The 15990-nt window shown below is 44.5% G+C and overlaps 1 protein-coding gene across 3 annotated transcripts in view; it reads right to left on the minus strand.

The window, feature by feature from the left end:
* Vps53 (VPS53 subunit of GARP complex) overlaps nucleotides 1–15990 on the minus strand; it is a 153568-nt gene that overhangs the window by 65708 nt on the left and 71870 nt on the right. For all 3 annotated transcript variants that reach the window (XM_006977408.4, XM_076542912.1, XM_076542914.1), the window contains one exon: nucleotides 1083–1184. In XM_006977408.4, the coding sequence (XP_006977470.1) occupies nucleotides 1083–1184 (102 nt within the window). The remainder of the gene's footprint in view (nucleotides 1–1082; nucleotides 1185–15990) is intronic.

Here is a 15990-nt window from a genome sequence, read left to right on the forward strand (position 1 = left end):
TTTTAATAAGACATGAAGTGTGTGCATGTTGGGGGTCGGTGTGGGCTAGGAAAGGAATTCCAGCTTCTATCTGCTAGACCGGGCTGCTAGTCCCGGGCCTCCACTTCCAAACTCAGCCCTGAGCAAGCTGCTGAGCCTCTCAGAGCTATTCTGATCGCCTGTGAAACCAGAGGGAGGCACTGTAAAAGCCAATGAAAGAAAGGTGTCAGGATTTTGAAATTGTGAAGTGCCTTAAATGTGAGGTATCTGTGTTGTTACAAACACAATGGGGCAGACACGTTTTATGGCCTTGGGAATTCTGCTGTGACTCCTGTCAGAATTCACACTACCTTGCCACACTAGGAACACAGGCTAGCTGCACAGTGTGTGGCTGGGGGTGGCCTCAGGCTGGTGTCCGGCCACCTCCCTTTGGCTGTGTCTGGAGAGAAACAATGTCACCAAATAATCCTCTAGCAGCGAGTGGAGAAAAGTCAAACAAGGAGCACTAATCCCGAAAGGAAATGGCTGACTTGCCGCTCTAACCTCTCCTGACGTGAAACGGCAATGAGACAAAAACACCATTCTGCAGGAGGAAGGGAGAGGAAATTTCAAGCTGGACAGAAAGTGCTGAAGGAAATTAAAACTGCTAGTGTGCTCTGAAAAGAACTCTCCAAAGATGCCACTGGTTACCCTGACACTTCCAAGGCCTCCCTGGTGGCTTCCATGTTGGCTTGCTCTGTGTGGAGGCCTCTCCCTGGCCGAGACACCTCTAACCCCACAGTGTCTCACATCATCATGGTGTTGGACGGAGGAAGGAAAGCGTCCTGGCAGACCCAGATGCTGAACAAGGCAGAGCTGTATTGGGCAGCTCTGCCACGTGGGCTGAAGAGGAGAGCCGTGGGGCCAAATGCTGAGGGGAGGCTCTTCTGCAACAGATTAGGGGCAGGAAAACTGCTCTTCGTTACCTGACCAGGCCCTCATGCAACCACCAGAGTGATCTCTGAGGTCGTCCCTACCCAAAGACCCTGTGTGAAGTGGGCCAGCTCACTTTCAGAAAGGTGCACGAGTAAGTCGGTTACACACTACAGCACAAGCAGACTCACTTGCTCTAACTCGCCTTTCTCCAGCGCCAGCTCCTCCATCTCGGGTGTTGTCTCGTCTTCCAGGAAGGGATTGGTAGATGGCGGTGGGGACTCCAGCTTTTTCTATTAAGACATGAGAAAGAGGTTATTTTCTGAGCATGAGCCTTGCCAATGACCTACTTTATCCAACTCTTCCTAACAGCTGGATCACTGGATCTGTCCTCATAACAAGAATAGAGGCATGGGGATCACATTCTCACCCGCATGTCTTCTTATTCCTCTTGTACTTTCTTCAACCTGCACTGCCCACCCTACTCCAATTCTTCTTTTAAGACAGGGTCTCTCTATACAGCCCTGGCTGTCCTAGAACTCACTATGCAGACCAGGTACCTCTACTCCAATTCTAATCTGGCTAAAACTCTCACTCATTCTTTACTCTTCACTTCAAAGGTCCCTTCTGGGAAGCATTCCTCCTCATCTGCCAAGTTTGGGCTACATGTCCCTGCAATGTGCATATCCTTCATGGGTACTTATGAGGCTGGGCACAGTTGCCTGTGCTATAACCCTAATGTTATAAGGTAGAGACAGGTGGATCATAGGAGCTTGCTGGCTAGCCTAGATAAGAAAGTGAGTGATCCTTTCTCAAGGGAGTAAGACTTAGAATTCCAACATCCTCCTCTGGCCTCCATATGTAAGTACACACACATCTGCACACACACATCTGTGTGTACACATACACACACACATACACACACGAGAGAGGGGGGGGGAATCAGACACTTTGGTGGCTAGAATCATGTATGTATTAGTCTTCATTGTATTTTTGGTGACTTTCATGTAAATACGTGCTCAATAAATATGGATGAATTCAAATGGCAGATGGGTTTGAATTCAAGAACTAAAGAGCTAACCTCACATGTTGTAGATTAAAGCCAGAAGTCCATTCCCAAGTCAAATCCCATTATAATGATCACAACAGAAATTTCCTTGCGAAAAACTTTCTCAGCTCTGGAATGAGATAACTGCTTGAAAATACATCAATAAGGGGGACCACAGGCTACTGGGAAAGCTGGGGGCAGGAGATGTAGGTTTTAGCTCCAAACCATCCAGCTTCTCTGAGCTGTAGGAGCTTTATCTGCCGAGTGTGGCTATAGTCACAGGAATGCTCTAAGGATCAAGTGTAATAAATGTGTGAAAGCCACGCAGAAGCACATGAGTATGGGCTCACTGACTAATCCCAGGTACAGAATCCACACAAATCTTAGGAACATTTATGATTTTTGAACAGAGATGTCTTTTATGCTTGGGTGCTGAGAGTTTCAGTAGAAAGGAACCTTGAACAACAAGCAGGGACACCAGGGTTTGGTTGGTGGTGTGGCTAGGGATGGATCCTGGAGACAAGAAGTTAAGAAGAAAGGGGGTTTCCAAATGTATTTGTGACATTTTAGCATCTACCAGTAGTGAAAGCTGGTGTAATCGCTAAAACCAAGAGAAGGGCCACAGTTGGATGATAGTGTGAATGGCTGCCAAGTGCCCACATCATCCAAAGGTATTACAGACAAGAACCAAAAGTGAACTTAAACAAAAAACAAACCCCCTGAGGTATCTGCTATGAGCTTTAAGATAATTCTGTTTACACATATTTAAACCGCTAAATTCTTATCCGAAACACTTGGGTACTGTTTTGTAGTCAGACAATGGCTTCTATACATGAAGAAAGCCTTGTGATTGTGATAACTGTGTTAGCTTAAGGTAATCATTACTAAGACAATGGTTTTTGCAGAAAACTGTTGAGAAACAGTGCAGTCGAATGACCAGGCAAGCATTTCAGATCTGCATGCATGCACCCTTTGCATGCTAGCCTCTTGGCCTGCTGTGGTTCATTTGTGTGTGTGTGTGTGTGTGTGTGTGTGTGGTATTTATACAATATGTGGGTAATGTACACATTTATAGAGATTTTTAAAAGCCTGTGCTCCTAAGCTTTAGTTGTCTTTTTAAGAGTTGCTGGTATTTGGCCAGGCATGGTGGTACATGCTTATAATCACAATACCAAAAGTAGCAGGATCTCAGGATCTCAAGTTCAAGGCCAGTCTAGGATACATAGTGTGTTAGTGAATTCCAGTTAGAATCCAGTCTGGGCTATCCTATGAGTTCTAGGACAGCCTGGCAACTTAGTAAGACCCTGTCTAAAAACAAACAGCACTGCTGATATTTTAGGGGGAAAGGAATAGTGGAAAAGAGCACTTACCAGGTCTAAACTTCAACAATTAGATTAGTTAAGCTAGGCATGCTAGTGGGTACCTGAAGTCCCAGCTTTTTGGAAAAGTGAGGCAGGAGGATCTCTTGAGCTAGGGAATTTGAAACCAGACTGGACAATACAAGAAGAGTTCATGTCAACAAAACAAACCACAGATCCCTAGCTGGAGATATAGCTCAGGGTTGGAGTTCTTGCCTAGCCACAGTTAGATGGTGAGTTCAAGGCAAGCTTGGGTTACCTGAGATCCTGCATCAAAAAATTAAATACATAAAACAAGTGAAAAATCAAATTAGTTAGAAGCCTTACATTCACTTACTAGCAGGTTTAGGGCCATACTTCTGAGGAGAGCTGCTATGCCCGAGTCTCCTGGTGCCAAGAGGATGTGGAAAGCAGGTCCCTCAGCTGAAATTAAAGCCTTGCTCTGAACCATTCCATGACAGAAACAGGATCTGAACTTTTATGGTAAGTGTTCTTTATCTACTACATCTTGACTTTTATACAGCTGGGCTTCACTTTTAAAGCACAATGGGATATTTATTAGATAAATGAAACAAACAAAACACCCAGAATCAATGAAATGGACTGAGAATGTTCCTGAACTCCATGCCCCACTAGAGAAAGTGTCAAATGAATGAGTAAAAGTAAAGAGGACAATATGAAAGGCTCTATTGAACTCAGAGCAGCATAAGGTGGGGTCCTTGGACTAGAAGTCCCGAGTTCCCTTCTTCCATGCACATGCTGATGAAATCACAGACCAGAAGCCCCTAGCATACTCTCGGGGCATGCACATTCCAAGTGTGGACTGCATTCCTCCCTTCATCCACTCAGCAAATGGATGTACTGGGTACCTGGGAAAGCAACGAGTAATGCAGACTTGTTCTGCCCTCCATCTGCTGAGAAGTAGGCTTTAATCAACCACAGAAGCATGTCATAATGGCCTTGAAAAGGTAGTTGTTATGAAGACATGCAACAGAGAGTCAAAACTAAATTCTGGAGATAGAATCGAGGGCTGTTTTGGAGCTATCTGAGGGTCAGAATTGTGGGGTGGAGCTATTTCTGTACTTGAGCAGCAGCATCCACTGTGCATGCAATGGACATTAATTATGTGGTCTGCACCCTAGTCCAGACTCCCTGACCTGCACTGGTGATGCAGAATGAATAAGACAAGGAAGAGAGGCACTGTGAGAGGGAAATGAGGATCAAGCAGGCTGGGACAGGGAAGAGCAGGAGATGTAAATAAGAAGGCACTAACAACAGTCTTGGGGGAGTCTGCAGGGTAGATGGGCAGAGGTGTGAGGTACAGAGCAGAGGGTCAATCAAGTGCCTTTTGTAAGCATGGTAAGATTTCCCTCTCATCACAAGAAAGTGGCACTGAGGGTTTTTAAACATGGAAGTAACAGATACTAATTTGCTGTGGAATAATCCATCTGTACACTGTGAAAATATATTGTTCTCATTGTTAATAAAAAGCTGATTGGTTCACAGCTAGGCACAATTTTCAGGGCAGAGAGAATGCTGGGAAGAGGAAGAGTGGGGTCTCAGAGTCACAAGGGGTGCAGAGAGAAGCAAGATGAAGGTGCTGTGTTGAAAGAAGGTACTGCCACATGGCAGAAGAGATATAAGAAATGTGGCTTAACTTCAAATATAAGAGTTAGCTAATAACAAGCCTGAGCTATTGGCCAAGCATTTATAATTAATATTAAGTCTCTGAGTGGTTATTTAGGAGCAGCTGCCAGGATACAGAAAAATTCCACCTACAAATGGTGCCCAAATGTCTGGCACCTACATCCACATAAAACCTGAGAAAGCTTAAAAAAGGTTTTTAAACACACAACAACAGAGCCAAATGTAGCTTCCTAGTCTTGTGTCTCTTATGCCAGCCTTAGTGTCCGGCATCTTCCGGCAGCTGCCAGCATGCCATGAGCTAAGCTGCATGGCAGATTCCTACAGTCTCTCACACAGGTTGTGGCACAAAGAGGCATCTCCCAGCTCCTGCCTGTGGGCTTGAGCTGCCAGCTTGAGCTCCGCCAGTACAGTTCATGGCAGGTTTGGGGTTTTGCTCATGCAGACAGAAGAGGTTACAGATGCTCAGTAAAGACAGATCCTGATGGAGAAAAAAAAAAAAAACACCTCTAAACAGGTTACAATGTGTTTAAAAATGTACAAAGGTTTGAGAGAGAAAAGAAAAGGGATATAGACAGTCATATATATATATATATATATATATATATATGTTTTAAAATAATAAAGTCCTTAAAAAGGGAATAAAATAAATTTTAAAAAGCCACATAAAGATGGGAAATACACAGAGTCTAGATCCTGTATGTTATTGTGTATTCTTTAAATTTTTTGACTGATAATGAATGAGCAATAACTACTAAGAAACATTAGATTATGGAAACTGATAAACTAAACCAAACTATATATTTTAAAAATATCTTGACTTAAAAATGGAAGTCAAAATGTATGTTGCTTTGGGAGAGAGGTTATGCTTTTATTTCCACAGGAAATGAGAGGCTGTGGATTCATTGCAGGTTGATATGGACCAGGTTTGATTAGGGAAGACCCCCTGAAAACCCTGACTATGAACATAAAGAAATAAACCTAGAAAAAACTATAAAACATGCAATGTATATTTTACCTGCTCAAACATAAAACAAAAAATCATCTTGGGTTAACTTATGTACAATGCACTGTCTATACTTGTATTAATACAGATATGTATGTTACCATTAAAAGTTTATATATTTTCAGAGCAAAGGGACCAGACACCAATGAAAATGAATGGCCCAGGTGAACTAGCATCTCAAAATACCTCTGTTACAGTCTTCTCAAAATTCTGCATTCAAAACAGCTTCAAGGTTGATAGCTGAGATGGTCCAGCCTCACAAAGCACTCTAGATAAAACTTAATAATTTTCCTGATTTTTCTCAAGATTCCCCCAAAGACCCCAGCACCCACAGACAACAGGAAGTAGAAGAGATGGGGTATGGGTGGGTTTTGGTTATTCAATGGATTATAAATGTTTGCCATTGTTTAGGGAGGTTGGTTACAAGTTGTTATTGGCCATAAACAAAAGAGTTAAATTTTCTTCCTAAAGGAAAAAAGGAAGATATGATATAGAAATGATAAAAGGGAAGATTGTTGAATCTACTTTAATCCAAAAAACAACTATTAACCTCAAAATATTTTACATTGGTATGTATTTTGTTTCATTGACACAAATTTAAAGTTAATTTTGTTATACCGCATTTATCTTTCTACCCTTTTTGTTTGTTTGTTTGTTTTAGTTTTTTGAGACAGGGTTTCTCTGTGTAGTTTTGTTGCCTGTCCCGGATCTCGCTCTGTAGACCAGGCTGGACTCAAACTCACAGAGATCCGCCTGGCTCTGCCTCCTGAGTGCTGGGATTAAAGGTGTGTACCACCACTGCTGCCCAGTCTATGTTTCTACTCTTGTTTGGGGTATTGTGTTTATGTAGCTCATTTAAAAATATAATGTATAATTAAAAAATACAAGTTAGTAGTCATCTATAATAATCAAACTTGTAGTCATATTAGGTATGTTTTCAAGGTTAAACAATATATTCAGAAAGATAGATGGTCTTCAAACACTTCAAAGACCTACAGAATATGGCATTCAATATGTTTAATAACCTAAGGCTTTTGTTGACAATGAGACATGTCTGTTCTTGGCAGAGAAGATGATGAGCATCTAAGAAACTCCATATGGAGTTTACTTTTTTTGTGACAAAAGTTAGCCACTGGGCAAATAACTGCCCTTGCCTCAGTTGCTGACAGTATATACTGTCCAAACTGGGCCAGCAAGATGGAAAAAAAAAAAAGTGACTGCCAAGCTTTGCCAAGACAAGGTAGAACAGTCCTTCAAAATTCCCTGCTTCTCAAAAAAGTCTGTCAGATATACTAGGCCAAAGATAGATGCCCCAACATTGCAGAAAAAATGTGGGTGACTGTCTAGGCAGCCTGATGTCCCTGTTATTGGGTAACATTACACCCTTCTGGGGTCTTAGATCGAGTTAATGACTAAATAATTAGACTTAAAGTTTTCCTTAGTTATGATAAAAAGGTAAATTAGGTATAAACCTTTAGACTCACAAAAATGAGATAAATAGAATATTTTTTTCTAGATTTGCCAAATACAAATGGACTGAATATTATAACTGTAATTCTCACTTGGTAACTTTTTTTTTTTTTTTTTTGGTTGTTGTTGCTCGGTAATTTAATTTGTAGGAAGTGGGGGAACAAAGGGTTCCAAACCGGGTTTTAAAAAAATCTGTTCTCCTTAATTGCGTGTGCAGATGTGTCGGCTCAGATTGGGAGGCAATTAGTCTAATTATGTTTAAAGTACAGTTGCACGCTTAAATAGATAATCACACCCGCAGGGGTAACTCTTTTTGTTGTATATAATTTTACTACGTTAAAGTTAAAAACCTTTCTTTTTTAGAGTAAAAGGGAAAAATGCTACAGAACAATCCCTCTATACAATGTGAAAATGTGTTGCTCTCATTGTTAATAAAAGCTGATTGGTTGATAATTAGGCAGGATTTTCAGGGTAGCAAGAAGAATGCTGGGAAGAAAAAGGGTGGAGTCTTGGAGATGTGAGAGATGCAGAAAGAAGCAAGATGAACATGCCATGTTGAAAGCCGGTACCACCACATGGCAGAAGGTAGATAAGAAATATGGGTTAATTTAAAATGTAAGAGTTAGCTGGTAGCAAGCTATTGGCCGAGCATTTATAATTAATATTAAGTCTCTGAGTGGTTATTTGGGAGCTATTGCCAGGACACAGAAAAACTCTGCCTACACTAATTTGGATTTTTTTTTTTAAAAGCTGGGTTTCACTGTTGCCCATAGCGAAATAAATACTTTTTCCCAAACATAATATTTTTATTAATTATTTGGGAATTTCATACAATGTATGCCATCACACTGTCTTCCCATTCCTCCCAAATCCACTCTCTCAGCCTTGTGTCCCATCCCAAAAAACCCACCAAGTTCAATTTGAGTTGTCCATACACTCATTGGAGCATAGTCAAACCCTCAGTAGCCAGCACCTTAAAGAAAACTGAGTCCTTCCCCACCCCTGCCAGAATCCATCCACTGTGAAGAGCTACACTTCAGCTTTCTGTCACAGTTTTTAAGGACCCTCTTCAATGGCTTCCTGTCTAGACCGTTTCTTTTTGGAGTGGGTGGGGAGGCTGGTGGTCACAGAAGCCTTCAATGTCTCATTCTCAGTTATGAGTCTTCAGTCACTGACATCACTGCAAAAGAAGCTTCCTTGCCCATAGCAGTCAGCAGCAGCATGGTTCACGGACTTCTACGTGGTTTCCAGTGGCAGCATGGGTCATGGCCATCAACATGGTCTCTGACCACAACCTGGACCCTGGACATCAACACAGCCTGCAGCAGCAGCATGGTGCCTGACGTCAGCATGGACCACGGAAATCTTTCAAGGAGACTTAATCCAGAAAAATGAACCATTCCTCATCTCAGATATCTTGATCTTGCTCAGAGTGAGAGTGATCATGCAGCTGGGTAGCGTGCTTATAGCCCAAGGGCAGTGCCTTGGTCCAACGCTCTCCTCCCCCGGGCAGGGCGAGCATCTTGAGCAGCAACAGTGGCTTCACTGGGGACTGAGTGGCAGCACTGGCCCATCGGGCAAGCAGCGGCGATGGGGAGCAGTGGGCCAGTGGTGCAGCTTTTCTCTGTATAATTTTGGAGCCTTTCCTGGAACTCACTCTGTAGCTCAGGCTGGCCTTGAACTCACAGAGATCCACCTGGCTCTGCCTCCCGAGTGCTGAGATTAAAGGCGTGCGAGGCCGCCGCCGCCGCCGCCGCCGCCGCCGCCGCCGCCGCCGCCGCCGCCGCCGCCGCCGCCGCCGCCGCCGCCGCCGCCGCCGCCGCCGCCGCCGCCGCCGCCGCCGCCGCCGCCGCCGCCGCCGCCGCCGCCGCCGCCGCCACCCGGCACCATCTTTTTTTTTTTTTCCTCCAGTTCCAAAGAAACTACTTTTTAAAAGCATCTTCCCAGAAGACCTGCCTTTTTAAAAGTTGTTCTGGACATCCTGTGCACTCTACAGGCTCATCTGAGTCTCCCTTGGAAGCCTCCCTGGGTCTTGCAGGCTCCTTGAAGCAGCACCACGGCACTGTTGGGTCCTAGGGGCTGCCACCATCTTGATTCTTCTCTTATATAAAATCTTTGTCCAATATAAATTCTAAAAATATATGATAGCAAGATGGTTCAGCAGGTAAAGGCACTTTGCCACCAATCCTGATGACCTGAGTTTAATCCCCAGAACCTAGACAGTAGGAAAGAACCAACTCCTCAAAGTTGTCCTAACCTTCACATGAATGTAGCAAGCGCAGACACACACGCGTGCGCGCGCGCGCGCGTACACACACACACACACACACACACACACACACACACACACACACACAATAAGTGAACAAATGAATGAATTTAATTTTTAAAAAATTGTCTCATTACTTTTGGGAGAACAGACTAAAACAGAATCAGGAAGCAGTGTGAGCTTGCCACAGTGCTTCAAGCAAGAGCTGAAGAAGCTGGAGGGATTCTGGAGGGATTTGGGAGGGATCAATGGGACCTATCACATGAGGAGAAGGAAGGAAAGAGGTTGAAGATCAATACTTGGGCTGGTGTGGACACTCACTCAGATGGAGACACTGGACAGTGGACAGGGCACAGGCTCCAGATCTGATTACCTGGTTCCAGTCCAGGCTCTACCTCTGGGTCTACCCAACTCCTCAAGCCTCAGCCCCTATGGAAGACAAGCACCCTGACACACAGTCTGGCACACTGGGAAAGTCCGCAGGGAAAGGCTCAGAAGCAGTGGCTTCCACTAACAGTAACAGGGATGATGACAGAGTACAGCCTCAGGTTTGTTTCTTCCTTTCAAGACAGCATCTTAGGAGGTGGCCAGGCTAGCCTTAAGTCTGCCATCTTCCTGCCTCTGCTTTCTCAGTACTGGGATTACAGGTGTGCATAAGTGTGTGCTTCACTGAAGAGAAAGAAGTAAGGGCACAGACTGAGTCTTATGAAACCAGTTTCTTTACGCGCCTCCTAGGCGGCCTGCTCCACTGTCCTGACTCTGGGGTCGCTCCAGGACATGGAAGCAGTGCACTGTCAGTTCACAAGAGTGAATGGCACACCAGAACACTCCTCCTTCGCTAGTCCACTGTTGTGCACTCACTGCCCCGTTGAAAATGCTGTTGTACGAAGCCAAAGGCTGCGACGAGGGTGCCGAGGGCCAGGCGGCTTCTCATATTAATCTGCTATGGTGAAAACAAGCCTTTGCCAACAGCAACCGCTGGCATAGTGTAGCTTCTGGGTGACAGCCCTGCTGTCAGCCATCCAGGTCACACTTCTCCTTCCTGCTCTGCAGCTGTTGTGGACCAGGGAGAATTGCTAGTTTGGATTTGGATTTTAAATAACTTGAATGACATCTTCTATAAACTCTGTGCTGCTAGATGAAGCATTTGCCAAGAAGGGAAGGGATTTCCAATTTTAAAAGAATCCTTTCTTTTGGCGACGATGACAGTGGATCTCAAGTCCACACGGGAAGATAAAGTTCTTTAGATAGCAACTTAATTCCCTCTGATTGGCTCACATGGGACTCCCAGCACCTTCCAAACAGAAGGGGCCACACACGGGCCAGCCAAGCTGTCTCATTTACTGTGAGAAGAGTCTGGCTTCAGTCAGGTGCGCTTCCGCATCTGGGCCTGCACGAACAAGTCCCTTTTGGAGGCCCTGGCTGGACATGTTACATTATCAAAGAAGGAACGCTGAAATTTAAGGCCATTTCCCCTTTCCCTGAAGGAGAGAGCTTTCAGTTAGGAGATGAAAGCCCCACATTTTCTGCACTTCTCATTCCATAAACACTTTGCAGCAGTTCAGTTCCTGACTGGTACTTTAAGAGGCAGCTCGCGGGCCTCAGCTGACAGTCAGGACCGCAGGCTGGGGCAGCGCACCCCTGGTGTTTGCTGTCCTCCTCCACGCTTGCTGCCCCATGTCCGTACCTCACATCGGGACGGTATTAAAGGTGTCTTTCTCCCACTGAACTATAAGCGTCTGTCCGGTCCAACTTCTCATCTTCTTCTGAGCCTCTGCACAGAACACACTTGAGGAATTTCTTGTCTGACTAACATTTATTCACAAATGTTTTCCATATACAGGTTTTTGTTTTCTGTACAGAAAACAGAATGTGTATACTGTGTATGTTCATAAGAGAGCCTCAAAAACAGACTGGAAAGCTCCAACTAAGAAGAAAAAGAACTTACTTTAAAAATATTTTATTCTCTATTAACGTTTAACAAGTAGGTAACAGATGGATATGAAGGTGCACACATGTAATTAATCCCAGCACTTGGAAGACAGAGGCAGAAGATCAGGTGTTCAAGGTCAGCCTTGGATACAAAGTGAGTTTGAAAAAGGTGAAAGATTTTATATATGCACTGAAGAGAAACCAAAGTATCATAGCAAGTTTGAGGCACAGTCTGGTCTACATAAGTCATTGTTTTGAGAAAAAAAAACCTAACAAAAAAACCAAGCAGGCATTACTTGGGGGGTTGAGGGATGGTGGTGAAGAGGTTATTTATTTGAAGATAAAAACTATTTAAATTACAGTATGATTCATATAAAACTCACCATTTATAAGTGAGCTTCAATCCAGCAATATTCATGCATTATTCATAGCAACTAAAAAATAGAAAAACTCCAACTGTCCATCAGATGAAGAGATAAGTAATATCTACAACCCATGATCATATTATACATATATCATATAAAACAGTCAAAGTACTGATGCATGGTATAGCATAGGGGAGCCTTTAAAATACCATCATAAGGGCTGGAAAGATGGCTCAGAGGTTAAGAGCACTGCTTTTCTTCCAAAGGTCCTGAGTTCAATTCCCAGCAACCACATGGTGGCTCACAACCATCTGTAATGAGACCTGGTGCCCTCTTCTGGCCTGCAGGGATATATGCAGACAGAACACTGTATACACAATAAATAAGGGGAGCAGACATAAAAGACCAATTACTGTGTGACTCCATTGATGAGAAATGTCCAGAATAGACAGCTCCATAAAGAAAAAAAAGAGATGAGCATTTTTTCCTTACAGAACTGAGGGAAGAAGGTAACTGGAAGTGATTGGTAAAAGGGTTTTCTCTGAGGTGATGAAATGTCTTGGAACTGGATAGTGGGAATGATGGAATAACCTTGTGAGTGTACTCAATTACACACTTGAAAAGGTGAGGGCTGTGCCATTTTGTTATTAGAACACACCAGCAGCAGAATTTATTAGGCAAAGCAGTTTGGTAAAGCCCAGGTATTGGCCATGACCTTCTCTCCAGTGACCAGAATGGCAGACTCTCGTCAGATATGACCTGCAGTTAATTACAAAATGTACAAGAGCAACCCAGTCCTCAACTGTGGTCAGAAAATTGATCCCTTCCTTTCTGCTTCTTCATTCTTACCTATCATTTCCAAATTTTCTATCTTGACTAAGTGTACTACTGTCTCCTTAGACATAGGCACAACCTAACTCCCCCGTAGGATGCATTCAAATGAAGCACATGTTCCGTTAGCACCAAGGAGTCATTTCCAGGGGCTAGAGTGACAATGACTCAGTGGCTAAGAGCCCTTGTTGATCTTACAGAGAACCAAGGTTCAATTCCAGCTTCATGTGCTGGTTCACAGTCATCCTTAACTCCAGTTCCTAAGGAATCTGATAACCTCTTCTGACCTCCTTGGGTACCAGACACATGTGTACACACACACACACACACACACACACACACACACACACACACACACACGATCTTAAGAAAAATTTAAAAAAGAAACCAATTAAAAATATCTCAAACACTGACAGGAATTCCTTGGGTATGACAAAGCTACTTCCTTGCTCATGACAGACCCCTGGGGAACCCTGAGCTCCACTCCACTTCTGACAGTCTCTCTAAGGCAAGCATTAAGTTGCCAGAAGGCTGAGGAGGGGTGGCATGCTGTGCAGGCTTCTTGACTAAATGCTCTTGCATGTAAGCGTCAAAGCTGACAAGCACAAGTGTGTGTAGTGGTGCATGTCTATATCCCCAGGCCCGGGAGGTGGAAGCAGGAAGACCCCACATTCTAGGTCTGGCTGGGCTACATGATCCTGTATCCAAAACCCAAAGCAAGACAGAACAGAACATTGTTTCTGCAACTTTCTATCTTTATAATGTTGTTTATTTAAGCTGAGAAAATATACATTACATTAAAGTGACCCCTAAACTAAATGATAATTCTGTTTGGAAGGGCAGCCTATGAACTGGCCAAGAGGAAATGGACCCTAGCAGCAGGATGTAGGGAGGATTCTTATTTTTAAGAAAGACAAAGAAAGAGAAAACTCAGATTCAGAGAAGCAGTTAACCCCAATCTACTCTGCTTTCAGCAGAAGACTGGATAGAATTTGCTCACCTTCAATCCAATCATCAAGTCACTAAAAATGCATATGGATACAGTTAAACCACATACAGACATTTGCTTTTAATTTCAAGGCAAGTGAGCCTTAGACTTTCTTAAATCCCTCCTGCAGGGTCAGAAGTTGAGGCAAGAGGCACACACACTGGCTGCTCACTTCTTGCAGGAAGAGCTGAAGGAAGGATGGGGCTGGAACTTGGGAGCAGTAGTGCAGACCGACAGAGCAAGCCCATCCTTAAGGTTCTCCCAAAGTGCATCATGCCCCTTTTTCTGTCCAAGTCAACAAGGCCTTCAAGTGACAGAGGGAGGCCAGAGGGGTGTGTGTGTGTGTGTGTGTGTGTGTGTGTGTGTGTGTGAGAGAGAGAGAGAGAGAGAGAGAGAGAGAGAGAGAGAGTGAGTGAGTTGGAGGTGGCATAAGAAACAAACAGCAAAAAAAAGGGGGTCTGGAGGAGGGAAAACAGGGGAATATCCGTGGCTGATATGTAAAATTAAATCAAATTATAAAATTAAAAAAAAAAAAAGAAACAAACAGCAGACAGGGTCTCCCTGATTTGCTTTCCAGGGAGTCTGCTAACTTTGATAAAATGTGACATGTATTATAGTGTCAAGATACACCTGGATCCATTTTATAGTTTATTCTAATATCCTAAAGCAAAATGGTATTCACAAAAAGATTTTTCAGAAAGTCTTCCCTGGAGGTACGCAGCAAAGGAGGAGGGACAGGACCAGGGGACAGCAAATCAGATCAATGGCAGCCTAGGAGCTGGGGTCTCTTTCCAGTACCATTTCCTCCAAGTATTGTCAGGAGCCATGAGTGGTTCATCAGAGTCCCTTACATCAAGGATGCCAGAACACTAACAGAATGGATGGCCCCCGTTGGTCCAGAGTGAGGTGATAGCAGGGATCAGGCCCAGTGTGAACATCACGTAAAGGAAGGACCTTCCCAGCACCCCAAAGCTAGAGGCCTGGGAACCTGGCCTACCAAGCTGAAGAGGCATGGCAGTCTGTCGGCATTTTAAAACTCATGTTGAAGAGAAAACCTTTGCTGTCTACAGGGCCCCACTGTCAGGACTTAGTGCAGATTGGCCGGCTGTTGAGGCTTGGTAATTGGGACAGACAATGGTCCAGAGGAAGAGGCTGTACTCTGTTAGAAGTTGACTGACTTGGAGAAGTATGTGGAGGCAGCTGACCTTTGAGAAGAATAAATAAAGAGCTTGTGGTATTCTGCAGGGTCGTATCTGTGTCCGTGTGCCTGTCTGTTCATGTGTGTCTCCCTGGTCAGGATTTAAACTCCCTTAGAAGCCTGACAGGAGAGAGAAGCAGGGTCTGAATGACTGGAAGGGGACTGACAAACCCGTTCTGACAGGAAAAATTTCAAGTCACATGACCAGAGAGGCAAGGCCTGGGGAAGAGGGCTCCTATCTGAGGAGCACAGATGACCAGGTTCCAGGCCAGGAGCCAGCCCTAGCTAACGGACGCAAGGTGAAGAAGTGCAGTACGACCCTGAGAAACAATGCCCCAGCCTCCCCCTCCAACAGAGGTGGTTAGCCATCAGCCAAGTGCCGCCATGACAGTGCTGCGCCTGTTCTCCACCACAAACCAAACCAAACAGGGCACCACCCTCTTCACAAGCAGGAGCAGAGCTCAGGCCGGCTGCTCAGGGCCTCTGGCTTAGTTGCCCGGCTCAGCAACCGGTCTACAAGGACACTCCCTGGCCACGTTATTCTAGCACTTTATTTTCTAGTTACAGCATACTCCTTCTACAGAGTGATGGCTTCAGAATGACATTCTTGTTCAAGTAGCCACATGTACTTCGGCCATATCCACTCCACACTGCCGACCCCTGGGGGATTTCTTGGATTGGTGACAATGTCATGTGTCCTGGACAGACCTATGTTTGCAGGCTTCCCTGGTCATCAGCTACAGCGGGGCCATCTGTTCTGTGATCCTAGAGTGATCTAACAGTAACAGAAGTCACCAGGAGTCGGGTCCTGCTGACAGGGGTCGGGTATGGCTCAAAGCAGGCATTTGGCTGAATGATATTCCGTAGTTGGATACGTAGTTGGATTTCTGGCCCACAGAGGCAATCCTTATGCTCTACCCAGCTTGGCTAGTCAGAAACCCTGAGAGCTTGGGGACTAGATCCAGGGTGGGCCTGGTACTCAGTGCTAAA

Source organism: Peromyscus maniculatus, chromosome 8 (genome assembly GCF_049852395.1).
Source record: "Peromyscus maniculatus bairdii isolate BWxNUB_F1_BW_parent chromosome 8, HU_Pman_BW_mat_3.1, whole genome shotgun sequence".
Taxonomy (NCBI): Eukaryota; Metazoa; Chordata; class Mammalia; order Rodentia; family Cricetidae; genus Peromyscus; species Peromyscus maniculatus.